This window comes from Rattus norvegicus, chromosome 11 (genome assembly GCF_021556685.1).
Source record: "Rattus norvegicus strain SHRSP/BbbUtx chromosome 11, alternate assembly SHRSP_T2T, whole genome shotgun sequence".
NCBI lineage: Eukaryota > Metazoa > Chordata > Mammalia > Rodentia > Muridae > Rattus > Rattus norvegicus.
Window position 1 is genome coordinate 83901712 of NC_141544.1, and position 26226 is coordinate 83927937.

The 26226-nt window shown below is 45.6% G+C and overlaps 1 protein-coding gene across 1 annotated transcript; it reads left to right on the forward strand.

Annotated features, from left to right (window-relative positions):
• Positions 1-24613, forward strand: Lsg1 (large 60S subunit nuclear export GTPase 1). Its single transcript, NM_001013421.1, is given in 14 exon segments — positions 1-114; positions 1518-1644; positions 3877-3997; positions 4388-4474; positions 5529-5615; positions 12708-12768; positions 13919-14095; positions 15815-16219; positions 17762-17863; positions 17945-18088; positions 18833-18956; positions 21093-21172; positions 21653-21826; positions 24164-24613. Coding segments are annotated over 14 exon segments (1968 nt in total). The 5' UTR covers positions 1-15; the 3' UTR covers positions 24344-24613.
• The last annotated feature ends 1613 nt before the right edge of the window (positions 24614-26226 follow it).

Here is a 26226-nt window from a genome sequence, read left to right on the forward strand (position 1 = left end):
TGCTGATACGCTGTTATGGGCCGGAGAAGAGCGCCGGGTGGTGGGTCACTGGGTCGGGTACTTATCCGGCATCAGACTCAACGAAGCCGCAGTCACCGTCATACTGACTCCTGGGTAAGAACGTCCGTGCTCTCCATATTCTTCCCGTCTCGTTCTGAGAGCCTCCATGCTACAAAAGTTGTAGCTAGAAGTCACGCCTGAACAGGAATTCGAAGCAGACACCGACAAGGCGCAGGGCGCAGAGAGGCTTTAAAACAGAGCTAGTGTGTAATAAAGTAGGAGTGAAAACATGAAGAGCCTTTCATGTTAGAATGTTTCCCTGTGTTTGGCTTTTGCCCTAGATGCCATGGACGCTCTTGGAAATTTCTATAAAGAAAATTACGTGTTATCGTAAAATTTTGAAACAGAGTGTCCGTATGCAGCCAAGAGTGGCCCAGAACTGCCTTCCTCCTGCCTGTGCCTGGAGAGTCCTGGATTTACAAGCCGTGGCTACCACGCTTGGATCTTTAAACTGAGATTTTTAGTTATCCAGAGAATCGATCCAGTGGAAGTGATTGGTTCCATCAGAAGAACAAATAAATCCGATCCCTACTTTCCCTTGTTTTGCCCCCTTGGAGTTTATCTTAAGGAATTGACATTGTCTCTAGAAGCTTAGGAAAGATCGTAGTAGGAGCCTTAAGAAGTAAATGAAATAGAGAAATTAATTCCAGCAGAGTATTTGAGGGCATTCTGAGTCCTCACTAAGGTCTTGTACTGAAGTTGTTTGTCCCTGGTACATGTCCATCACACCGTCCCATTTCCAAACAGATACTGTGAGGAATACACGCATGCTTCTCAGTGTTCAAGTCTGGACATTGATGACTAATCCTCTCACCTGGTTTTGTGGTGACCTATCAATGTACTAACCTTTGGGAAATAGTGGAGAGGTTTAATTTTAATCTAAAGAAATCCCCTAGGAAGCGCAAGGCCCTGGGTTCGGTCCCCAGCTCCGAAAAAAAGAACCAAAAAAAAAAGAAATCCTAACTTGTATCCTGATTTTTGTTAATTCTAAGCTTTCAATCCTTAATTTCGTTTTTAAAAAACTATGTTTGACCCATATAAGCATATAACTTAGGGTGGTGTATATCAAACTCTGGGTTTACAACTATAGGCAAATTATTTTACCTATTTAAACCTGTTTTCTTGATGGTAAAATGAGAACACAATAAAATTCGTTTCAAAAGAGTCAGAAAATAAAATTATAGGATAAAAGGGAAATGCTCTTGCTGAGATAAGAAAGTGTTCATTTAAATATTTGATCTTGGGTTTTTGTACTGCCGGATATCAACACCATTGACAGCAACAGGCAAGTATTTTGCTGAGCTGGGCCCCCCTCTTAGCTAGCGTTAGGTATTGGTAGTATACATTTAGAAGAGTCAACCACCTTGAGAACATAGACCAGTAAAAGCAAAGGTAGAGCCTGTGGATGCCAGGCGCAGGAGAGAGCTGCCTCACTCTTTGCTCTGTTTTATTCGTAGCTGCATACGAGTGAACTCAATGATGGTTATGATTGGGGACGTCTGAATCTTCAGTCAGTGACGGAACAGAGCTCCCTCGAGGACTTTCTTGCAACTGCAGAACTTGCAGGGACGGAGTTCGTGGCTGGTGAGTTGTTTATTACCTGGTGCCTGTGACACTGGCCACACCGCCATCTTGCTCACTTCAAATGAATCCAAAAAGCAGTATGGGGCGGTCCCATGGGTGTAAGATAAAGTCAACACTGGTTTTTAAATTCACCTCTAAAGAACACTTCAGATGTCAGGCATGGTGGTGCATGCCTTTAATCCCAGCACTCTGGAAGCAGAAGCAGATGGATGGATCCTCTGTGAGTTCCAGACCAGCCAAGGTTACATTACATAGTGAGACCCCGGCTCAAACACAGAACAAATACCACTTCAGATTGTAATTCACCATTGAGTTCAAAACATCCTTGCTGCTGTCTGGAACCTTGTGTTGTAAGTGCGTGCACTCAGTCACTGACAGATACTATTATGTATTTCTCTTACTATTACAGATGTTGTGCTCCTTAGAAAGTCATTCGTTTATTTGTTCCAAATGCCTTTATTTAGAATCAGTTACTCTCATTCATTGTGCTGGCTACTCAGAGAATGTTAAGAGATACATTTTATTCATTTTTAAAAATATTCTTTTATATGTTTTGAAAGAAGTCTAAGAAACAGCAGGCTCCTAGTAGTTTCTGACAAGATTGGGTGATGAGCAGGAGACAACTGTTCAGATTGGTGCACACCTATGATCCCAGCACCTGGGCAGCACTTGCCCTAAGTTTGAGGCAAGCCTGGGCTACAAATAATAAATCCCCAGCCTGGGCTACATAACAAAACCCTATCTCCAAACAAAAGACACAGGCAGGCAGAGGCATCCAGACAGGATGTGAAATGGCAATCTACTTTGTTGAGAAAATTGTCACAAGTTTGGTTGTGCTGGTGCAGGGGACAGGTGTTAATGAGCACAGACACTGAGGGGGTGGGCAAGGGCCATATTCCCAGGAGGAAGAAAGGGAAGGCTAGGTATGGTGACCCATGCCTTTTACCACAGAGTGCAGAAGGCAGAGGTAAGTGAATGTCAGGGAGTTTGAGACTAGCCTGATCTATATAGTGAGGACTTGTCTTTTAAGGGGTTGGGGATAAAGGGTTCTTTATAGGTTTTTAGGCAATTAATGACAGACATAGTTTCAGATTTCATTTTCTGGTAGGTTTTGTTTGAGGGGAGCTTTTGTTTTGATTTGGGGGTTTGGGAGGGGATAGTCATGCTACCCACCTCCTAGCTTTATGAAGTTATGGTACACGATATGTCTTAATATACATACACAGTGTATGGGAGGTGACTTTCAAGCTGACTGATCCATCACTGCACATGGCTCTCTGATGGTGGCAAGGTTATTCACAGTCCACCCTCTTGGTAAATTTCAAATGGACAGCATCCCTTGGTGACATCACCATGTTGGTCATTAACTGTCTAGAACTCCTTCTCAAGCTTCATTGAAGCTTTGCACTCTTTGATGGCCTTTATCCTGTTTCTTCCTTGTGATATTCACTCTCTGCTTCTGTAGGCTCCACCTTCTCAGTTGTGTATACTACTGGGGTCACATTAGCCAATCTCAGCTACTTTGTGGGTTTCTCTTTTTCACACCCTTTAAATCTCTCACCCTGCGGTTTTACCCCCTGTCACTAGATAGGAGAGAAAGAAGGAAGGGGGGGGGGGATCCTTAAATCTAATTTCTTATCATTTCTTGTAGCTGCTCTGTGCTACTTTAGTGGTTCCTCTTTTTCTCACTCTTTATCCCCCCCCCACCTCCCATATCACTAAATAAGAGAGAAAGAAGAGAGAGGAGAGAGATCTGAATCTAATTTCTTCTTTTTTCTTCTTTGAACACAATTACTAACAAACCAAAAGCAATCTTCCTGAATGACCAACAGCCACCAATCCCTATTAGGGCTCTTGAGTTTACCCTTTGAAAAACTTCCAGGATTCCAAACGTCACACAATCACAGAAACGATCTGCAGCTGGCAGAATCACACCTCTGCTAGAACATGAGGCAGATCATAGTCAGCTGCAGGGCCCCAAATCCCCACACCTGGGATTAAAATGAAACCATTCTTATAATATTTCTGCCTTTTTAAAAGAACCCAAAATTCCAGAATTGTCAGTACAGGTCCTGAACTCCTGACCCTCCCGCCTCCATTCCCAAGGGCTGGGATCACAGGCGTGCACCACTGAGCACATTTCCAGGTGCTCGGCGTAGACTTAAGGCTTCATGCTTGCTGGGCAGACACCATTGCGTTTTGACTAATAGTACTTTTCTTTCCTGTGAACAGAGAAGCTTAATATTAAGTTTGTGCCCCCTGAGGCTAGAACTGGACTGCTGTCTTTCGAGGAGAGCCAGAGAATTAAGAGACTCCATGAAGAAAACAGACAGTTCCTGTGTATACCAAGGAGGTAAGTTGAACAAGAGTTCAGATCATTATAAGACAGAATGAGGCTGAATTAAGAGTGGTTAAGAACACTGGCTGCTCTTCTAAGGAACCAGATCCAGCTCGCAGTACCCATGTGGAATTCACAGTTATCTTGGGCATCCCGTGCTCTTTTCTAGCCTCCTCAGGCACTAGGCATGCACAGAGTGCACAGACATACATGGCAGCAAGAACAGTCATCCATATAAATTAATAAATTAATTTTTAAAGAATTAAAAAAGACACGGCCACTAAGGATATTCTTAGTTCGTAATTTTCCTGCTTCCTTCTCCTTTCCAGCTGCCATTTACCTTCAGATTCTCTCATATTTTGGTAGCTTATATATAAAATTTCTTCTTCTCTATGATTGTTTCAGACCAAATTGGGACAGAAAAACTAGCCCTGAAGAACTGAAACAAGCAGAGAAAGATAACTTTCTAAAATGGAGGCGCCAGCTTGTCCGGTGAGTGTTGGACTAGATTTGCCTGGAGGCCCTGGGTTCAGGCATTTTAGCTTGCAGAGAAATCCAGAGACTGACAGGATAGCATAGCAGATTGAAGCACTGCGGCCAAGCTGGATGGTCTGAGTTCCATTCTCAGGACCCAGGTGATGGGAGGAGAGATGACTCCTGCAGGTTGTCAACTGGCCTCTAAATATCCACACAAAATAACTAATAAAACTTTAACCGGGAAAGGGTGGTAGTGTTTGCCAACGCATACAGTGTGAGTGTAGACGGCACACCGAGTGCAGCTGTGCACAGAGCTGCTTAGTAGATACTCTGCCCCATTGCTAGTCTTTTCTTATCTATTTGATATGTGTGTGTGTGTGTGTGTGTGTGCACGCACACGTGTGTGTGTTGCCTGTGTGTGTCTGTGTTGCCTGTGTGTGTGTTGCCTGCGTGTGTCTGTGTGTTGCCTGCGTGTGTGTGTGTGCCTGCAGAGTGACCTGCAGTGGTCAGAAGGGCATCCAATCCCCTGGCTCTAGAGTTACCTGTGCTGAAAGCTGCCGTGAGCTACTCCTGCAGAGTAGCCAGTTGCTCTTAACTACCAAGCCATCTTTCTGGCCCTAGTCTTTTCTACGTTACTTCCCTTCTGTGAGCCAGCATTCATCCAGTGAGGGTTGTGGGAGAGAAACTCCAAGGGCTTAAGATAAAATTTGAATTGGTGGACTATGCTATGAGTAAGTTTTTCTTGAGTTGACTCAACAAGAGGTGTAGTGAAGTAATCGGGTGGAGCCTGGTCTGATGGTGCAGGGATGTAATTGAAGCCACTCGGAAGGCTGAGTTCTCAAGGCCTTCCTAGACTACAAAAAATTAAAAACAGGGCTGGGATGTGGTTGAGGGGAAGAGCTCTTGCCTGACTTGTATAAAACCTTAGGTGTAACCCCCAGTATCATAAATAATAATAATTTACAGTATTCGTAAATGTGTCTTTTTTAATGTAATAAATGTGCGTATTTATAATTCTTTAAAACTATTATGATCAGGCAGAGATGTAACCTTCTCATTCTAAAGCCAGGCTAGAAGAAGAACAGAAGTTGATATTGACTCCCTTTGAACGGAATTTGGACTTCTGGCGCCAGCTCTGGAGGGTCATTGAGAGAAGGTAAGAAACGTTTTCTTTGTTTGATGAAGACATTGCAGGGTTGTTGCTGGACCAAATGTCGACATATCTCCAACCACTGGATCCAACAGAAGGGAGACTAAATTACACAGTGAGCTATTGAGAATTATGCAAAACAGAAAGTAGCCCTGACTATAAACAGATCACAAAACTAAACCAAAAGTCTGGCTCTGGCCGAGGAACTGACTGTAAGCTGTTGTGTAGGGGAGGGTGCTAATAGCACTGGATGGAGCTGAGAGGGAGACGGGGAGGGAGAGAGAATGTAATCAGAATATTTTATGTGTGTGGATGAATTTTTCAGATAGCAGGATTAATTTTTTAAAAAACTGAAAAATATAGGACTAGAGAGATGATGCATAGGTAAGAACTCTTGCTGCTCTCGAAAAGGACCCAAGTTTGGTTCCTAGCACTCAGCATTAGATAGCTCACAACCACTTGTAACTGCCCTCCATTGCCACCTGTATACACTCACATAGACACATGCACATAATTAGACATGCACACATGCACAGACACAGACATCTTTAAACCTGAAAGCCCTGGTCTACAGAGTGAGGTTCAGGACAGCCAAGGCTACACAGAGAAACCCTGTGCGGAGGGGGAAAAAGAGACCTGAATGTATACTGTATTCCATTGAAATTGTAGTGGGTTCTTTTTTTTTTAGGTCTAGGGAGGTGGTTCAGTTGTAGAACACTTACCCAGCATGTTTGAGATCTTAAGTTTGTTCTTCAGTACTAGAGGATGGAAGGGTGTGTGTGCGTGCGCGTGCGCGTGCGTGCGCGTGCGTGCGTGTGCGTGTGTGTGCGTGTGTTAGATGCGTGCATTTGACAAGTATGTAAGATGGGGCTGGAAAGATGTCTAAGCAGTTAAGCGTGGTTGTTACTCATACAGAAGACCTGGGTTCAGCTCCCAGTTCCAATGGAGCCTGTACCCTCTCCTGGGCTCCAAGGCATGGGAGATATGGCAGATGCTTGTGCACACACACGTTTACCAAAACACTTGTATGCAAACATAAATAAGTTTTTAAAAAGCAGAGTAAATGTTTGTATAGGGTAAATTCTGGAGCAGCTGTCGTTATTTCAGCACATGTTCATTAAGTTCGCCCTGGTAATGTGGAAAACAAGCACAGAAAAGCCCAGCTTCTGAGGTGTGTGCTGTAGGGGGGGCTGCTAACTCCAAGGACACATGGAGGAGTGAGACAAAGTCCTTGAGCTCAGAGCACAAGGTGCCTAGTCAAGGACGGGGCAGCGCAGTTGGTTGCAGATAGCCAGGCCTTGGGCGTTGTAGCAGAGAAGAGAGGACTGGTGAAGATTAGGACAACCCGGGTTGGTTGGTTGGTTGGTTGGTTGGTTGGTTGGTTGGATTTTGGAGAGAGGGTTTCTCTGTGTAGTCCTGGCTCTCCTGGAGCTGGCTCTATAGAGCATGCTGACCTGGGACCCGGAGATCCGCTTGCCTCTGCTCCTCAGGTGCTGGGATTAAAGCCATCAGCCACCATGTCCAGCCCAGATCACTTTTTCAATTGGTCTTTTTGCTGAGTTTGGAGTGGAAGACTTTGGTTCTTTCCCATCTGCCACCAAAGAGACTTTCTGAATCTTTGTTCTCTGTTTCTTCTCTTCTGCATGGTTAGAAAGCCGTGCTTTCCTCAGAGTTTCTGAATAGCTTTCAAGGATTTAGCAAATAAACTTTATCCACGAAATGGTAGTTTTAAGTAAGAGACGATAGGGTTGTGTTCATTTGAAATCCATAAAATATACCTCAGAAGAACAGTCAGAAACAGGTTTGTTTACGTGGGGCTTGAATTTAACTTGTAAAAGAAAACACATTTCTTTTTATGGTATTGAAAACATTTAAGAGTTAGTGCTGGTGGCAGACCTTTGTGAATGTTCTCACCACTAGAAGAAGGGATTAGTACACATCCGATTTTTAAAGCCATCTCCCTCCGGCAGGTGGAAGGCTGTTGGGATGTGGGAGGTCGGAGGAGGCTCTGAAAGAAGTTCTGCTGGCAGAGGCAGGTTCTGCATAGGCATCCCTTAAGTCTCCGCTCTGCTGGAGCCTGGAGAGCCTGCGCTCTACCCCTGGGGAACTTGAGTGGAGCAGGCGGGCTCATGTCTCCTTCAGAGCTTCAGTAGCGTTCGAGGGTGTGCGCTGCTTACTTCCAAAGTGGTCACAGACTGCAGCACCACACCTTGATGGACGACACCACCCACACGCCTTCCTACAGTTCTTGTTTAGTTTCAAACGGTCTTTCCTCTGTTCCATTTTCTGCTCATCCTGGCTTCTGCTGTTTCCGTAGGAAACCTCCTTAAATGACTTACACTTTTGTCCATTCATATTTAAGAATGAAGCACTGCAAAGCTGATTGACAGCCCTGCATGTCTAGATGTAGTTTATACAGGGAGACGGGAGAGGGGTCGGTTGTGTTTGTTTGGAATACTCTCTGTCTTAGCACCTGTCAGAGTAGTTTGTTTGCATTTATTTTGTACATGTGTGTCACATGTATGTGTGGTCAGAGATCAACTTTAGGGAGTTGGTTCTCTCCTTCCATCATGTGACGTCTAGAGAATTGAACTTGTGCACTCAGGTTTGACGGCAAGCTGAGCCTTTACTCCTTGAGCCACTTCACCAGGCCTCCTCTGTCTGTCTCTTAACGTTAGAAAGAAGAGGCTGGACGGTAGTGACCTTTAATCCCAGCATTTGGGAAACAGAGGCAGGTGGGTCTCCAAGTTCACAGCCAGCCTGGTCTACACAGAGAGTTCCAGGTCAACCAGAGCTACAAAGTGAGACCCTGTCTCTGAATGAATGAATGAATGAATGAATGAATGAATGAATGAATGAATGAGAGAGAGAAAACCTGAGCGGGGGCTTGAGTCTATAACTCAGTTGGTAGGAGTGCTTGCTGTTGTGCACAAGGTCTTGGGTTTGACCCACAGCATCACATAGAACTGACCACGTATCTTAGCCAGTATTCTGTTGCTATGAGGAGACCTCATGATCATGGCAACTCTTATAAAAGAAAGCATTTAATTGGGGCTGACTTACAGGTTCAGAGATTTAGTCCGATCTCGTCATGGTGGGAGGCATGGCAGCGCCCAGGCAGACCTGGTGCTAGAGAGGTAGCTGAGAGAGACACTGGGGCTGTCTTGGGCTTTTGAAAAGCCCGCCCCCAGTGACACTTATTCCAGTAAGGCTACACCTCCTAACCCCGCTCGAGTAGTTCACTCCCCTATGACCAAGCATTCAAATGTGCGAGTCTGTGGGGCCATTCAACTACCACAGCATAGTAATGCCTGCCTGTAACCTTGGCACTCAGAAAGTAGAGGTGGGAAGGAAAAGTTATCTACGACCTTCATGTGTGTGCTGTGGCGTGCACACACTCAATAAACACACACAAGATGCATAACTTAAAAGTCAGTCTCTCTCCGTATCCCTAGATGGTCTGGAACTCAACTCTAGACCAGCCTGAACTTGAAGTCACAGAGGTTTGCCTGCTTCAGTCTCCCAAGTACTGGGATTAAAGACCTGTGACAACACGTATAGCCTTATTTTTTTTTTCCAAAAGGATTCAGGTTCATCCTGGCTACATAGCACTTCAAGTCCTGCCTAGAAAAAAAAAATCTCAAATAACTTAAAGGTACACCTCACAGTGCTGGAAAGAACAAACCAAACCCCAAATCAGTAGATGGAAAGATACAATATTATGGCCAAAATTAATGAAAAGAAAACAGGAAAAAATCAACGAAACAAAGTTGAATACTTGAGAATGATAAAGGTGGGCAAAGTCTTGTCTGAACGAAGAGAGAGACGCCTTACTAATCAGATTAGAGGAAAGGGGGAGCCGTAATGACAGATAGTGATGGAATGTAGAAAATTCTTAGAACACGCCTTGAATCTGCCACAACAAATTGGAAAAATCTAAAACCAGGAATTTTCAGAACGCTGTGGCAGGGGGGCCAGGCGTCCTCACAGGCTGCTTTATGTTTAATGTCCGCCTTATAGCAACACTCCCTCGCCCGTCTGCTCCCAGGCCAGAGTCTCAGTTGAGCCCCAGTCAGGTTCATCTTAGCCATAGTTAACCCCAGCCCTCTGCTGCCAGGGCCGAGTTGGAACAGCAAAGGCAGCCTGGGAACTTCCTGTTCAGACACGTTACAGTTCTGCCCCCAACTGCCTGGGACATAAGCAGTCTAAGTTCACTGACTGGTGTTTCTGGTGCCTGTCATTCTTGCTCTGTAACGAGGACTTTACTTACTTCTGTTCTTGTGGATTGTTAGAGGGGGCAGAAGTAACCGTATATGTTCAGTCCTCCGTGACTGACAGAGGCACTGTCTTTGCTCTGTATGCCCCTCGGATCCCCAAAGGGAGCCTGTACACGTTAGAGATTGCAGGTCAGTTGGAGCACAGTTAGGACTTGCTGAGCTGTTGTTAAAGTGTTTTATTATTTATAGATATATAGATTTTTTTTTTTTTACTTTATCCGCATTTATTTATGCTGAATTTATTCCCGTGCCATGAGCTTTTGCTTCTTCAGTTTCTTCTGGGATATCTTTTTCTTCTGTTAGCCTCCTCTTCTGGCTTTGGAACAGTCTGTTCCTTCTCAGTGAGGATCATCTCGATGTGGCAGGGGGAGCTCATGTATGGGTTAATCCGGCCATGAGCTTTGTACGTTCATCTGCGCATCTTAGGAGTCTGTTCACCTGGATGTGTTCAATGACCAGAGAATCTACATCCAAACCCTTCAGTTCAGCACTACTCTCTGCATTTTTAAGCATGTGCAGCAAAAGTTCAGCACTCTTTTTTGGCCATCGTCCCTGTGTCCAGCCCCACTGTTTGGCCTGGGCGCACCTACCCACTCCACCATTACACCGCCGGAATGGCACACACTGCTTCTTTAAAGTGACATCCTTCAGATGCTTGGTGGCTTTGCGGATATGCATACCCTTGATGGCCTGGGCAGTTTCCCGGGTGTTCTTAAAGTGAACACGAAGGTTTGAGCCTCTTGATTTGCATGATTTTGTGGGGTTTTCTGGGTCAAGGGAGTAGCGAACCATCTTCACAGGTCACCTCTGGCCACTTACCATGTTTTATTATATTTAATTATTTTTTGAATATACACCTGACGGGGACAGATATGTCTGTATCATCATGTATACTTGTGGAAATCAGAAAATGACTTGTGAGAGTTGGTTCTGTCCTTCACCATGTGGGTCCCAGGGTCTAACTCAGGTTATCAGACTTGACAGCAAGAGCCTTTACTGGCTGACTCATTTTGCCAACCCATTCCTCAATACAACAGTATGTGTTAATCACACAGTATGGTTTGTGTCACATAGGAAGAGACCTGAGTTACCCAGAAATATTAGTGAACTGACTATTGCCACATCTTTTTTTTTTTTTTTTCTTTTTTTCGGAGCTGGGGACCGAACCCAGGGCCTTGCGCTAAATCCCCTGAGCTAAATCCCCAACCCGCCACATCTTTAATAGGAAATATTTTATTGATGTCTTCCCTGTGACAGATGTCCCTGTTTGCTAACAGGCTGACTAAGCCATCTGTCTCTTTAATTCAACAGCAGTTATCAAAAACGATTTGCCATATAAAACCGCAGGAAAGTGCTGAGGCGTGAGACTAACACCACTCCGTCCTAGCAAGGCCACTGTCGTCTACACCTCCAGCAGGCTGGCCTGCAGCGTCTTCTCCCTGCTGCATTGCTAGACAGAGCTAATGTTTGTCTTTTTTTTTTTTTTTTTTTTTTTTTTTTTTTTTTTTAGGTTTAGTTATTTATTATCTATGAGTACACTGTAGCTGTCTTCAGACACACCAGGAGAGGGCATCAGATCTCATTATAGATGGTTGTGAGCCACCATGTGGTTGCTGGGAATTGAACTCAGGACCTCTGGAAGAGCAGTCGGTCCTCTTAACCGCTGAGCCATCTCTCCAGCCCACTAATGTTTGTCTTAGGCTGTCAGGTTTTGCAGTCACTTAGCTTAGTTTGACTTGAAAGTGACTATGAAAAAGGAAATTCTGAAACTAACTTAGAGAAGTTTAAAAGTTTGTTAAAGATGAGTAGATTTAAGCTAGGCATGCCCTTAATCCCAGCACTTGGAGCAGAGTGAGTTCCATGACTATCTAGGGTTTGGAGGGAACACGGCAGCCATGTTGCCTCCTCAGTGAATCTCTGCAGTGGTAGCCACGTGGCACCCACCATCTCCCTAGCCACAAAGGCTGAAGGAAGGAAGGAAGGGGGTCTCTGAAAGAAGGAAGTAGGTATTCTAAGGAGGAAAGTGCCCCCCGTGTTCAGTGCCATGCAGACCTGCATGCCTCGTCTCCATTTTGCTGGATTGGAGGGGCTTGCTGTCTGCTGCAGAAAGATACCTTATTGTCACATCGTCCATGTGACCTGACATCTGACTTGACATCCATGCTTCACTGAGGCACCACAAGCTGACTCTTAGTCCTGTTTTTCTTGTTTCAATGCATTCTCGGAACTCATAGGTGACTGTTGGCTAGTTGTAAGCTCTCCTCTTTGGCAATCTTGGGTTTAAGTGCTTTTGTAATGGAGCTGCCTACATGTGGTCAGTGTGGAGACCCTAATAGGATTCTTGAGACCAGGGCTGAATACTTGCTAAACCTCACTAACTTAAGAATTGCATACACAAATCTTCATAACCCGCTGGGTCCAGTTTTCATTTCCTATTTGTTCATGGGTGTGGGGACCGCCACTGAAGCAGACTAGATGGACTGGGGGCCATACCATAAAGAAAACTGACTCTCTGGAAGCCTTCAGGTGTCAGTAGCCCCTTGACTAGGGGAAGAGTTCATGAGCCCCCTTCCCACTCCGGGCTGGATGGTGATGGCTTGATCCTCTTCAGGTCTTGTGCAGGCAGCTGTAGCTGTGAGCTCAAGGGTCTCTGGACACTGAGGAAAGGAAGTGGGGTACGCACTGTTTGTGGCTGACCAAGCAGTCCCCAGACACTTATTCCTGAACATTAGATAGTTGTGAGCTTCGTGCTAACCGCTGTGCCAGCAGTGGTCCCCTTTACGCTACGGTAACTGCGTTGTCTCACTTTCCCCCCCCCCAGTGATATTGTGGTCCAGATAGTAGATGCTCGGAACCCGCTCCTGTTCAGATGTGAGGATTTGGTAAGTGAAGTTTGTCTTGTCTCCTTGGCAGCCTTCTTCAGACAGTTTTATGCCAACAGTTGTTCCCATCTGTAGAGTGCATACATTGACTGCCATGTTCTAGCTGCTGGGCTAGAAAGCACTTTATTGCTAGCCATTTCCTGGTTTCTTGTTTTCAGGAGACAAGTCAAAATGGCATTTGCTTTTTTTTTCTTAAGATTATTTTATGTATGAGTACAGTGTTGCTGTCTTCAGACACACCAGAAGAGGGCATCAGATCCCATTACAGATGGTTGTGAGCCACCATGTGGTTGCTGGGAATTGAACTCAGGACCTCTGGAAGAGCAGTCCGTGCTCTTAACCGCTGAGCCATCTCTCCAGCCCCATAGCATTTGCTTTCACTCAGGATATTCCAGTCACGGTTTAATTCACTCCAGAGTTCTCTCTTCACACCTTATTACACCTGAGCTATTTTACAAATGAACTAAACTCATAAAATATTCAGTAGTACTGAGGTGTAAGGATTACTGAAAATGACACAGTCCAGCTGAACTCATGAAACATGATACATGCCTGTGTGTGATGTACACAATCCCATTTGAAGACCATCTTGGTTTCTCTGAATGCATGAATACCAAAAATATTAGTGGTAGAAGTTCTTTTCAGAGCTCACAGAAAGGATCAATTAGTAGAGTGCATCAAAAGTTCTAATCTTTGAGTTAGAAAGTGATTTAAGGGCCTCCTTGGACATGGCTCAGCAGGTTAAAGGAACTTGCTGCACAAGCCCAGTGACCTGTTTGACCTCTTGGGCCCCTGCAGAAGTTGATCAAGAGAACTGAATCCTCAGAGACCTCCTTTGACCTCTACATTCATGATGTGGCATGCACGCAGCTCATGTTCACACGCAGTACTTTGTTTAAGAAAGTGATTTAAGCCTAGTAATGGGGTCGCTTGCCTTTAATCCCAGCACTCAGATCTGAGTTCAAGGTCACCCTGGTCTACAGAGTGAGTTTCAGGACAGCCAAGGCTACACAGAGAGACCCTATCTCAATAAAACAAAAAGAAAAAGAAAATGATTTGAGGTAGGGGGGTGCGATAACAACTTTGGGAATCTGTGGTGATGATGGACCCAGCTGTTGCTTGAGGAGACCGGCAATGCCTGTCGTTACAGGAATGTTACGTGAAGGAGATAGATGCTGCCAAGGAGAATGTGATTCTGATAAACAAGGCAGACTTGTTGACTGCTGAGCAGAGGGTTGCCTGGGCTGTGCACTTTGAGAAAGAAGGTGTGAAGGTTATCTTCTGGTCAGCTTTGGCAGAAACCGTTCACCTAAATGGTGACTCTAAGGTAATGGGCTGGGTTTCTCAAGGTGGGTTTCGGGGTTACTTTGATTTTTGATTAATGTGCTTTGTTTGTATTGGTGATTTGTGAGGATTAATTTTGTTTGGAGATTCCCCTCCCCACAGTGCAGTGGTTACAGGATAGTCTATAAAACTAGAATCTTTAATCAGATCACACAGGTACTTTGATTTCATGTACTCTAACATGCCTCGTGTCACATCTGGGACCTTGACTGTTTTACCTTTGGAAAGTCGTCTAAGAAGTTTCTTAAGGTTTTGTATTTGCTTTTGAGAAACTTCACAGTATACAGGGTACAACTGAAGGATGTTGTAATTGTCTAAGTCTGAATTTGTTTTTAAAACAAACTAAACTTGAATTAAGACACATTATGCTATTTCTTTTATCTTTAACCGAAATTGTACTAAAACTTGAAGTCTATTAAAAAATTAGTCGTGGCATCTTTGATATTTAGAATACACTTAGAGGTAATATTTTCTCCTCCTCTTTTATCCTTATCTTTTGGCTATTTGATGGGTGTTAATATAGGTGGCATGCAGGCTGGGCATGGTGGAGAACACCTTTAATTCAGCAGAGGCAGGAGGATCTCTTATGAGTTCCAGGCCAACCTGATCTACATTGGGAGTTCCATGGCAGATACAGTTACAAAGGAGAACCCAGCTCAAAAAGTGGGTTCTGTGACTACAGCGCCCTCTCCTGGACGAGCTCATTATTTACTGAGCTCTAAGTCCCAACTGAAAGGAAGTCCTTCTCCCATCTCCCTGTTAGATGGTCACGTTATCTGTCGCTGACTAGTTAGTGCTGAGGATATGACAGTGGTACAGTGTTTACCAAGCATGCACAAGGTCTGTCTCCAGCAATGACACCAGGCAGCTCATTCCTTCTTAATCTCTTAATTCAGAAAATTCTTCCCTTCGGTAAAGCTTGGTTAGCTCCTAATCTTTGGTTTGAGGATTTATTCTTTGTCTCCTTGGTTCCTGTACTGTTGTTCATCTTTTGCCTTCGGATATCTCATAGACACTGTTTTGGGGGATCTCAGCTTGGTGCTTACCTATTTCTGTAGGGATTATCACTAAAATTATGGACTCTAATGGAATACATTATTTATTCCACATGATGTCTGCTAAGGTACATAAGGAAGATTCCAATTTGTAGAGCTGGAAGCATAACTAGAAACTTAACTCAGTGAGTTAAAGTGCTTGTCTTCAAATAAGTGCTGTTCTCAGCCAGCCAAGTGTTTTGGTGCTTGCCTTTAATCCCAGCACTCACAAGGCAGAAACAGGCAGATGTCTGAGTTCAAGGACAACCTGGTCTACAGAGTGAGCTTGTCATCATCATCATCATCATCATTATCATCACATCCAATCTAGAATGAAATTTTGCAACCTCTGAATTTTACACACAGGGGTCTGTTTTGACTCACTTAAGGTCAGAAAGCCTTTGGTACTTTTTGACTTATTTAGAGCAGCTATAAAATCAAAGCAAGGTTGGTAGTGGTGTACTGCTTGCTGCATATGCAAAGCCCTGGGCTCAGTCTTAGCACTGCACAAACAGCAACAAAAGTGAAGGTCTGCCCTCCCTAGGGCAGTCTGCTCAGACCCACCTGTGTGCTTGCTCTGCCATATGCTTGTCCCCAGCATAGTATTCCTCGTTCTCCTTCCATTACTAGTCTGCTGTCTGAAGTTTTGTGGTTTCTGTTACTACCAGGATGAAGTAAACAGTGTTGCTGGAGAAGCCAACAGCTCTGAGTCTGAAGACTCCAGTTTGGACGGGAATGAAATTCCACACAGAGACTTGTTCTTGCTTAGTGAGGAGTCCGAAAGTGACGATGACGACAGTGAGTATGAGGACTGTCAGGAGGACGAGGAGGAAGATTGGCAGACGTGTTCTGAAGAAGATAGCAATCCTGAGGAGGGGCAGGAGGAAGGGGGCTGTGATCGGGACCAGAAGGAACACGGTCCTGAGGATTCTGAGGCTCAGAGCAGAGCATCACCAGAAAATTCACAGATGAGCAACAAGAGCCATCTGGTCTCGAAGCAGGAGTTACTAGAGCTCTTCAAGAAACTCCACACTGGGAAGAAGGTGAAAGACGGACAGCTGACTGTAGGGCTGGTAAGATGAGCGACACTGAAGCTAGCACGTGAGAGAGAGCCTGCAGTCCCCATCCTTCTGTAGCTACGGGTGGACCCACACAGTCAGGCGTCTGCACCCGAGGGAACACATTCCTCCTTCTTGTTGCCCCTGGCATCATGGGATGACGTAGTAGTGGAGGGGCAGGGTCGGGCTCAAAGGAAATATCTCAGAGTTACATTGTTGCTACACATGTTTATACTAAGTGCTTTCTAAAATCTTCCAGTCCAGACCTTTGTCACATCCATTATGAGAGATGAGAATGAGGCAGGTTTTGATATTGCCAGACTTCAGTGTGGTGTTCTGTAGACATCCTGGGATCCTGGCCAGCTTATGCTGCTTCAGATGCCATTCGGGAGAGTCCCAGTCTTGGCCAGACAAGCTATGACAGATACTTTTATTGTGTAAACATAACAAAATGGGAAAAGATAGCTCCCATCCCAGCCACATGACCTACCTAAAGGATACAGCATGGCTCTACATGGCCCAGCCTTAGCTAAGTAAGGACATGGAAGGGGTAGCATAAGAAAGACCTTTCCAGGGAAGCAAACCAGGGTGGAGAGAGAGGTGGCAGCAGTGCGAGTCTCTCAGCTCTTCGGTTAGGGTTAGGCGTGGGTTCATCATTGTGTTTAGCTCTTTCTCTCCTGCATCTGTCCACCACCTTAGCAACAGAAGGCGGCTTAGAATGTAGGGTCTAAAGGGTGACTTGGCAGTCGAGAGTGCCGGCTACTTTCACAGAAGACCTGCATTTGGCTCCCAGCACCCGCGTGGCAGCAGCTCACAGGGATCTGACACCCTCTTCAGGCCTCCATGAGCACTATCTGCAGGTGCTGCACACGTAAATGAACACACAGCACCTTCCCCATAGTCAGAACATTTTTAAAAAAGTGCTGAAGTAAAGTGGCATTTCACTGTAGTGTACTGACTGAAGGTCTGCCTCCGGGGTCAGACTAGTGTAATTCTTAATCCCACAATCAACTAGCCTGAACATGGAAGGTTTTTTAATTTCTCTGAGATTTAAGGCTGTGTATAGTCTCTATTCCAAAAATTACTTTCCACGTGTATTGGGAAGCCTGGTTTCTCTACCTGTGTCTTTGATTTATAAAAATAAAGTGGCCTCCCTTGCTTTCTGAAGTCTTAACTCTGTATATCTAGAGAAGCTTAAGTGTTCTACAGAAATTACCTGCCACATTCCACTGAGCCCTGACTGAAAAGCACTGCCGCTTTTTAGATGCTCGGAAGTTAGGGTTGTTTGTCTGGTGCTTGGCTTCACCCCCTTGTTGACGATGCAGTGGAAACAGTGAAGTGTTTCATGGGGAGGTGCTGGGCATAAGGGTGAGGTTTGCTATGGGGCTAACAGCCGAGCCTGCAGAAATAAGATATAAACCACGTGTCAGATATAAGGCTAAGTGTATGAAGCCAAGAAATCAAAGACAGACAGAGCATCTGTTAAATAATCTCTCAGAGCAACCAGGCACTTACATAGCATCTCTACCACTCGAGTGACTTGTGGTCCTCTTCTAGGTGGGCTACCCTAATGTTGGTAAGAGCTCAACCATCAACACCATCATGGGCAACAAGAAAGTATCGGTGTCTGCCACGCCAGGCCACACCAAGCATTTCCAGGTATGTCCCTGTTCTTTGTCCTGTGCTCCGTCTCTTCCTCTGCTTGCCATGTGCTGTCATAACCTGGCTTGTGACTTTCAGACCCTGTACGTGGAGCCAGGCCTCTGTCTGTGTGACTGCCCCGGCCTGGTGATGCCATCTTTTGTGTCTACCAAAGCAGAGATGATTTGCAGTGGGATCCTCCCTATCGACCAGATGAGAGATCACGTTCCGCCTATATCACTAATATCCTTTCTGTTTCAGCTCTGCTCTGGGTGTTAATGTCTGTGAGGGCTTTGGGGATTTTCAGGGCACTGCCCTCACACAGCATAGTGGTAGGCATTAGGAACAAGGCATGGTCCTTGGTATCTCCCTTAGGATTGTCTCAAAGTTAAGAGTTTGTTTATAATATTATTCCTTAAGGTAATGTTGTTTAGATTGTTTTGGATAAATTCTTTCTTTTAGATTTATTGATTTTTTTGTTTAATGTGTGTGTTCCCTGCATGTATATCTGTACACTGCGTACATGCCTGTTGCCCTTAAAGGTCAGAAGAGAGCATTGGATCCCCTGAACTGGAGTTACAGGCAGTTGTGAACTGCTTTGTAGGTGCTAGGAATTGAACCCTGGTACTGAAAGAGAAGCAGGTGTTCTTAACTGGTGAACCATCTTTCTGACCCCCAGATTGTTTTATGTATGTTTAGAGACTGGACCTTACTATGTTGCTCAGGCTAGCCCAGAACACTCTGTGTTACCCAGACTAGCCTTAGACTCCTCAACCTTCTAGTGCTGAAATTACAGGTATAAGTTACCGTGCCTGGCTTGGTTTTTGGTTGGTTTGGTTCAGGGGTTTTTTATTTGTTGTTTTGGGGAGGGAGTGCTGGGAGGGGCTGGGCGGTTGGAGGAGCTGTGCAAGGTCAGCAGTGAAGCAGTATGTCTTAGATGCGTGGGAGCGTAGGAGTCAGTTCAGGAGGATTCCTTAACAAGTCTACGTTTGCCAGAATATCCCGAGGCGAGTTTTAGAAGCTACCTATGGCATTAACATTATAAAGCCTGGAGAAGATGAAGACCCCTACCGACCTCCGACCTCAGAAGAGCTGTTGACAGCTTATGGATGTGAGTTGCCTCCTGTAATCCCCAGCAAAATGGTTCATAGCGATTCAGGGAGGGTCGCTCAGCATCAAACCCAGGACAAGCATGAGATGCATTCCCAGCTGTTTGATTTTAGCAGCATAAGTGCTGATTCTCATCAACTACTTCCTACCAAGTCGGCTCAGACCGCTGACAAGACTGTGGATAAAGCCTCTGGCCACAGGCTTTAAGGGCACTGTCACGTCACTCTAAGACATCAGTTTGTGTAGTTTAAGTTGTGTTTTGCATGGTTATGACATGAGTGCTCCTGCCCACAGCAGTAGAGGCACCAGATCTGAGCTGGAGTTACCTGTGGTTGTGAGCCCTGTGTGGGTGCGGGCAGTGTACTTGAATGCCTGAGTCCTCTGCATAGCCTCGTGCTCTCTACTGAGCCCTTTCTCCAGAGCATTCTTTGGTTTCGTTTAAGGTGGTCTCACTGTGTGACCCTGGCTGGCCTGGAGTCTGCAGGAAGCATGCAGAGATTGCCTGCCTGCCTTCCCGCTCCCAAACGTTGTGTTTATTTTTCTCTTTTTCTATATGACTGTTTGTCCCACATGTGTGTCCCACATGTGTGTCTATGTCTATGCATTATGCATTGTGTGTGTCTGGAGCTTGAGGAAACAGTGGGTGCTCAGTTAGACATTTGTGGGCAGCCCAGCCTGTGTACGCTATTAACTGCTGATGCAAATGCCAGTGAAGAAGTGGGAACATCATTATCCCCCGCCGCCCCCTTTGTTTGTTCTTTTAATATTTATTTATTATGTATAATACTTATGTGTATACATCACACAGATTTCTGCCTGTATGTATGCCTGCACACCAGATGGTTGTGAGCCACCATGTAGTTGCTGGGAATTGAACTCAGGACCTCTGGAAGAGCAGCCAGTGCTCGTAACCACTGAGCCAGCTCTCCAGTCCCTCCCCTCCCCACCCTCTTCTCTTGTTTCTGGTGATGGTGATGGTTGGTTGGTTTCTCCTGTGCATTCTTTCTTAAATCTTCTTAATTTGTAAAGCTTTTGTTGTTATTCTGAGTGTAGTTTCTTTGTCATCCTCCCCACTCCCTAACCCCCACCTTCACCCCACTTATGTTTGATTTCTTGAGCACTGTAAAAGTTACCAGTTACACGGCAGTGTTTTCCTTTGGGGCTAGCCTGGGTTTGATCTTTTATGTGTAGAGCCTTTCTTGTTCCCAGAGTGCAGTTCTATAATATTTACTTTAACATCTGGGTTTGTTTGTTTTTTAAGATTTTATTTTTAGTTGTGTGTGCGTGTGGGGATACATGTGTCTCTGTAGGGGTTGTACTCATGACTGCAGTGTTCTCAGAGGTCAGGAGGGGTGGCTTCCCTGGGTCTGGAATTACAGACAGCTGTGGGGCACTGGACCTGGGTCCTAGCAAGAGCAGTGCATGCTCTTGCCCAGTGAGCATCTCTCCAGACCAACACTTAGGGTGTTACTAGATCGAAGTTTATTTTGTGTGTGTGTGATAGGAATTAGGATTTTGCATATTTTCCTCTAAAGTGAAAAGGCCAACATAACTAGTATTTACAGGAGCTGAGTTTTAAACCCAGCATTCCTGCCAAGACAGCCGTGCTCTCCCATTGCTCCTGATGGAGAATTGGAGCAGTCGTCTTGGAATGTTTGGGAAGCTGAAAACAGGTGTGATTATTAAATTAGGATGTTCTCTGTGTGGCCATTTGTTTTGTAGAAAATATTCTCCTGCAAGACGCCTCTGAGCGAATGCCTGAGACGGGATACAGATAACCAGGAAGCTGGAGCCTGGCACCTGCTGGGCGGTGCTCAGGTATCAGAGAGGCTTCGGGCAGTAGCAGCGCGTGCCTGTGGTCATGTGGGAGGCAGAGGCAGGCAGACCTCTGAGTTCATGGCCAGCCTGGTCTACAGAAAGAGTTCAGGATGGCCAGGGCTACACAGAGAAACCTGGTTTCAAAAACCAAGCAAACAAAGGATTAAGTAAATCTTTATGGTCTGCTCTGCATTAGGAAATGTTGAGAAAGGAAATTAATTTTTTGTAGCGCTGTGGGAAGAGCCAAACGCATCTCACCCCGTGCTCCCTGTCGCGCCGACCCCTTCTGAGCGCTCCTTCACACTGTTTCCTCTCATAGGCATGCGGGGATTCATGACAGCACACGGACAGCCAGACCAGCCTCGGTCTGCACGATACATCCTGAAGGACTACGTCAGAGTGAGTGAGCCAGATCCTGACTGAATGAGCCAGGTTGCCTTTCCCTGTGCTGTGTTCTCAGTAATGTCAGCCTGTTAAAAAAGATGGCTTCCATTGAGATAGACTGATGCCCAGGTAGGACTGACCTGTGGGCCCTACCCAAGCTGACAGGTTCTCTACCACTGAGTCCCAGCCCCAACTCTCAAAAACGATCTTGATTTCAGACTAACCTAGTATTCCCAGAGTTAGTGTGTCCGACATAAAAGAATACTGAAGAATACTTAGTAGGAATGAAGTACAGTGAAAAGGAAGGCCACAGAAGGAAGGTTGAACATAAGCTCTGGGCCCTGGACGGCCTAGTGTGTTAGACTGGGATTCTGCAGTTACCGAGGCTCCTTACCACAGGGAGCTGCTTCAGCCTGCACCTGCTTGACATCATCTTGAGGACCTTTGCCCCCCTGGGGTAACACAGGCACAGTGTCATTCCTGCTCTCTCTGCAGGGTAAACTTCTGTATTGTCACCCTCCTCCTGGAAAAGACCCTGTGGCATTCCAGCATCAACACAGGCAACTCCTAGAGAACAAAATAAAAGGTGAAGAACTGAGGCTTCAGCCAGGCAAAACCCAAAAAGCCAAACAGGTTGAAAATGTAGTCGACAAGACTTTTTTCCATCAGGTAAGATTTAAGAGTCTGCATTTAACTTCTCATCGAATACATTTAAGAATATTTACTACTATAAACATCGAGTAGACTGGAGCCGTGGCTCAGTGGTTAAAGCACTTGCTGCTCTTCCAGAGGGCCTGAGTTTCATTCCCAGCACCCACATCACAAGGTTCACAGTCCCACCTGTGACTCAAGGTCTAGGGGATCTAACATCCTCTTCTGGGCACTGATGCAACATAGGTCACTCACACACACACGCGCGCGCACGCGCACACACGCACACAATTGCAAAACAAACTTCATGAGTTCCCACAGCACACTCTTATCTGTGTATGGTTACTTTGCCGGTATCGTGTGTTCCTGTGGAAGTCAGTCGAGGGTGTCCAGTCTCCTGCAGCTGTGGTTACTGATGGTCATGAGCCACCAAGTGGGGGCTGAGATTAAACCCCAGGTCCTCTGCAACAGCTTGCCCGCTGAGCCATCTCCCTAGCACCTGCGCTTTTCCTTCTGAGTCTTGCTTTGTGCCTCAAGCTAACTCTAGCTTCCCCTGTGCTGAGATTACAGATGTGCGATACCACATCTGGCTCCAAACAGTTTTGAAGTATAGAGAAGTTCGTATTGTAGTCAGAGTTGTACAGCCATTACCACAACCAGTTTTAGGATTTTATCACTCCAAAAAGAAACCCCATACCACCTTCCCTTTCCTTCTCCCACCAACCACCAACTGCTTTTTCTCTGTCTATGGAGCTGTCTGCTCTGGGTGCTTCACCTCAGTGTAGTCCTGCCTCTGCGCAACTGTTCCAGGGTCCGCCTGTGGAGTGTGTGTCCATATATCACTCCTCACTGCAAACAAATCAATGTGAAGAAGTGCCGTGGCTCATTTCCCATTGACCAGTTAGACACTTGGGTTGTTTTTCGACTAATTTTGTTGCTAGGTGTGCATGTGTATATTTGTGTTTTTACATCTCAGGAGTGACATTCTGCAGAGCTGGCTTGACCCCAACTGATTGAACTCCTGATTCTCCCACCCCCACATCCCATAGACAAGGATTATAGTTGTACACGCGCACAAGCTGAAGACTGCAAGGTGCAGAGGTGCACACTCCTGGCCCCAGTACTCAGCACGCTGCTCTGACATCCACGTACACATTACATATACATACATGTTCTCACTTCCACACACAATGCATGCATGTGTACATGCATATATGTGTACGCAGGCACATAAAATCATAAGTAAGTACAATATTAGTAACTTAAATCACTTCTTCAGGGCTGGAGAGATGGCTCAGCGGTTAAGAGCACCCAACTGCTCTTCCAGAGGTCCTGAGTTCAATTCCCAGCAACCACATGGTGGCTCACAACCATCTGTAAACAGATCTGATTCCCTCTTCTGGTGTATCTGAAGACAGCTACAGTGTACTTATATATAATAAATGAATAAATAAATCTTTTAAAAAAAATCACTTCTTCATAGATGGTAGCATTTTCCAGTGTCAAATTTAAGTACAAAAGTGAAGTCATTTGGTTGTGTTTAATAAACATTTTAATGTTCTTAAATAGGGGCGGAGCAGATGGCGTGGAGGCCGAGAGCATATGCTGCTCTTGCAGGGAACCTGGCTTTGGTTCCCAGCATCCACAGCTGTCATACAGGACACAATTTGAGTTTGTTTAGTCTGAAGAGATTTCTGAAGGCATTTCATGAGAAAGCTGAAAGCTGCATTATGTGAGAAAAGACCTACTATTTTCAATAAAGGGGGAAAATGCTGTCACCTTAATTTAATGTCTGTATCTAAACCTTCACCCCTAAGAGTAATGTTTTACTGCATATGATAGTCATAGAATACTACTTTATAATGTTTATTCCTACTTCTAAGTAAACGTAATATCTCTTGAGTGTCAGGTGAGCCAAAGCAGCTTGGAGACCAAGGCTCCATGTGATACACGTCTGCCATGCTGTCGCTCAGGAGGCAGAGAGTCATGAATTCAAAATTCGCTTGGGCTGCAAAGACAGACCCTGACCCCCGTCCCGCCCTCACACACCCCCAAAAAAAGAAAGAAAAAGAAAAAAAAGAGAGAAAGAAAGAAAAAATAGAACTTTTAGGAAATACTTTGCATTCTTAGTGATTTTAGACATTGGAAACTACTAAAGTGTAGACAAGAAGGGCTGGGAAAGACAAACTCTAAGAGTACAGCAAAGCCTAGCATGAGCCCGTAGGAGTGAGACAGAGCCAGAGGAGGCCGTGTGCTTGAGGGATTTGCTCCTGTTCCTCAGAAGCCATGCACCAGCGGCACAGTGCACATGCCCTAAAGGAGATAGTGTGTTCATGTCTCGTGTCCTCTCTCCAGGAGAATGTCAGAGCATTGACCAAAGGGGTCCAGGCTGTCATGGGTTACAAGCCCGGGAGTGGCCTGGTGACTGCAGCTGCTGCGAGTGCTGAGAACGTACCTGGGAAGCCCTGGAAAAAACACGGTAACAGAAACAAAAAAGAGAAAAGCCGCAGGCTCTACAGGCACCTGGATGTGTGAGCTTGGCTGAAGAGAAATGGCAGCTGCACTGTGCGGGTGGACAAGGACTGAGGCCACCGCTGCCTGTGCTGCACCCCAGACAACAGCGCTGTGGACTGGACCCTGCTCTTGTGGAGCACTCGCCCCCGGAAGTCACCTTCGGAAGCACCTGAGGTGGCTACAGTAGTCATGAGGTGCCCCAGAAGTCTCCTGCAGGAGGATGATGGATGTGTGTATAAACATACAGATACATAATAACTTTGAGGTTTTGTTATTAAAATTAATTTGCCACTAATTGATATTTTTATTGGCTTAACTAGATAAGCTGCCATTCATACATTCCATGTTGACCCTCTAGGGAGGGTCTGGAGGTGGCTCAACAGTTAAGAGCCCTGGTTGTCCTTCCAGATGACTCAGGTGTGGTTCCTAGCACGCACATGGCAGCTGACAACCATTGGTGACTCCAGTGGTAGGGGATCCAACGACTTCTTCTGGCTGTGATGGGTACCACACACACGTGGTACACAGACATTCATGCAGCAAAACACCCATACACATAAAGCTTTAAAACAAATATGACGGGCTGGAGAGATGGCTCAGCGGTTAAGAGCACAGACTGCTCTTCCAGAGGTCCTGAGTTCAATTCCCAGCAACCACATGGTGGCTCAAAACCATCTGTAATGGGATCCGATGCCCTCTTCTAGTGTGTGAAGACAGCTACAGGGTACTCATATTCATAAAATAAATAAATTAGAAAAAATAAAAATAAATAAATATGACTAGGATTTGAATTAACTTCCAGACACACATATCTAGCACATCCTGATATGGCAGAGGGCTAGCAGGGGTGGGGTGGTTTGGTAAGAGCTCTGGGCTGGGCTGGTGAGACCATTCACTGAGTAAATGGTATTGTCACACAGCTGCTAACCTTGGTTTGAGCTCTGGAACCTGTACTAAGGTAGGAGGACCTCTGACCACGCAGCCACACACTACAGAATGAGAAGTTGGGAAAGCTCACCTCCCACACTGCCATCACCCCATGGGGAGCATTTGCTCAAAGCTCACCTACTGAGCAGACCCACAGCAGCAGCACGAGGCTGTCAGCTGCCAGATGCTATTTCAGACATGAATTTCTGAGAATGTTTTAGGGGTTTGGAGGGAATGTGCTACAGACAAGCATTCCTGCAAAGACAGTTTCATGAACTAAAATTCATTAACGCCTTTTCCTCAGCCATGAAGTCAGTTAAGGCTGTTCTCTAACTGGTCACATTAACCCCAGTAATGTTTAACTCAACCACAGATGAGCCTATAAGACACCCTCTATTGATAGATCAACCATCTGATGTTCACAAGAAGACAGAACCAACTTGGAGTGCGTTTCATGTCTCTGAAGCAGCGGATAGCTTACCTCAGCATAGTGGTGCCAACCTACAGAAAGCATCTGGGAGGCTGAGGCAGAAGTCAGGGCTGTAATAGCAAGACTCTGCCTCAAAAAGAAAAAAAAATCCCATACCCAGTAAAAATGTTATTTTATGAGGGGGAAAAAAATTGGACTTTTTGAGACAAGTTGTCTTAGTTACTGTGAAGGACACCATAACCAAGGCAATTTATAGAAGGAAGAAATTAGTGGGCTTACAGTTTGAGAGGGTAAGTTTATGACCATCATGTCTGGGAGCACGGCAGCAGGCAGGTAGGCGTGGCCCTGGAACAGTAAGCTGAGGGTTCACATTGAGAGGACAACCACGAAGCGGACAGCCAGCACTAACTGGGATTAGGGCGGGCTTCAGAGCCCACCCCCAGTGACACACCTCCAACAAGGCCACACCCAGGTAATTCCTCCCAAAGTTCTACCAGCTGGGGGGGCGTGGTGAGGCCATGTGTACAAATATATAAGCCCAGTGCGG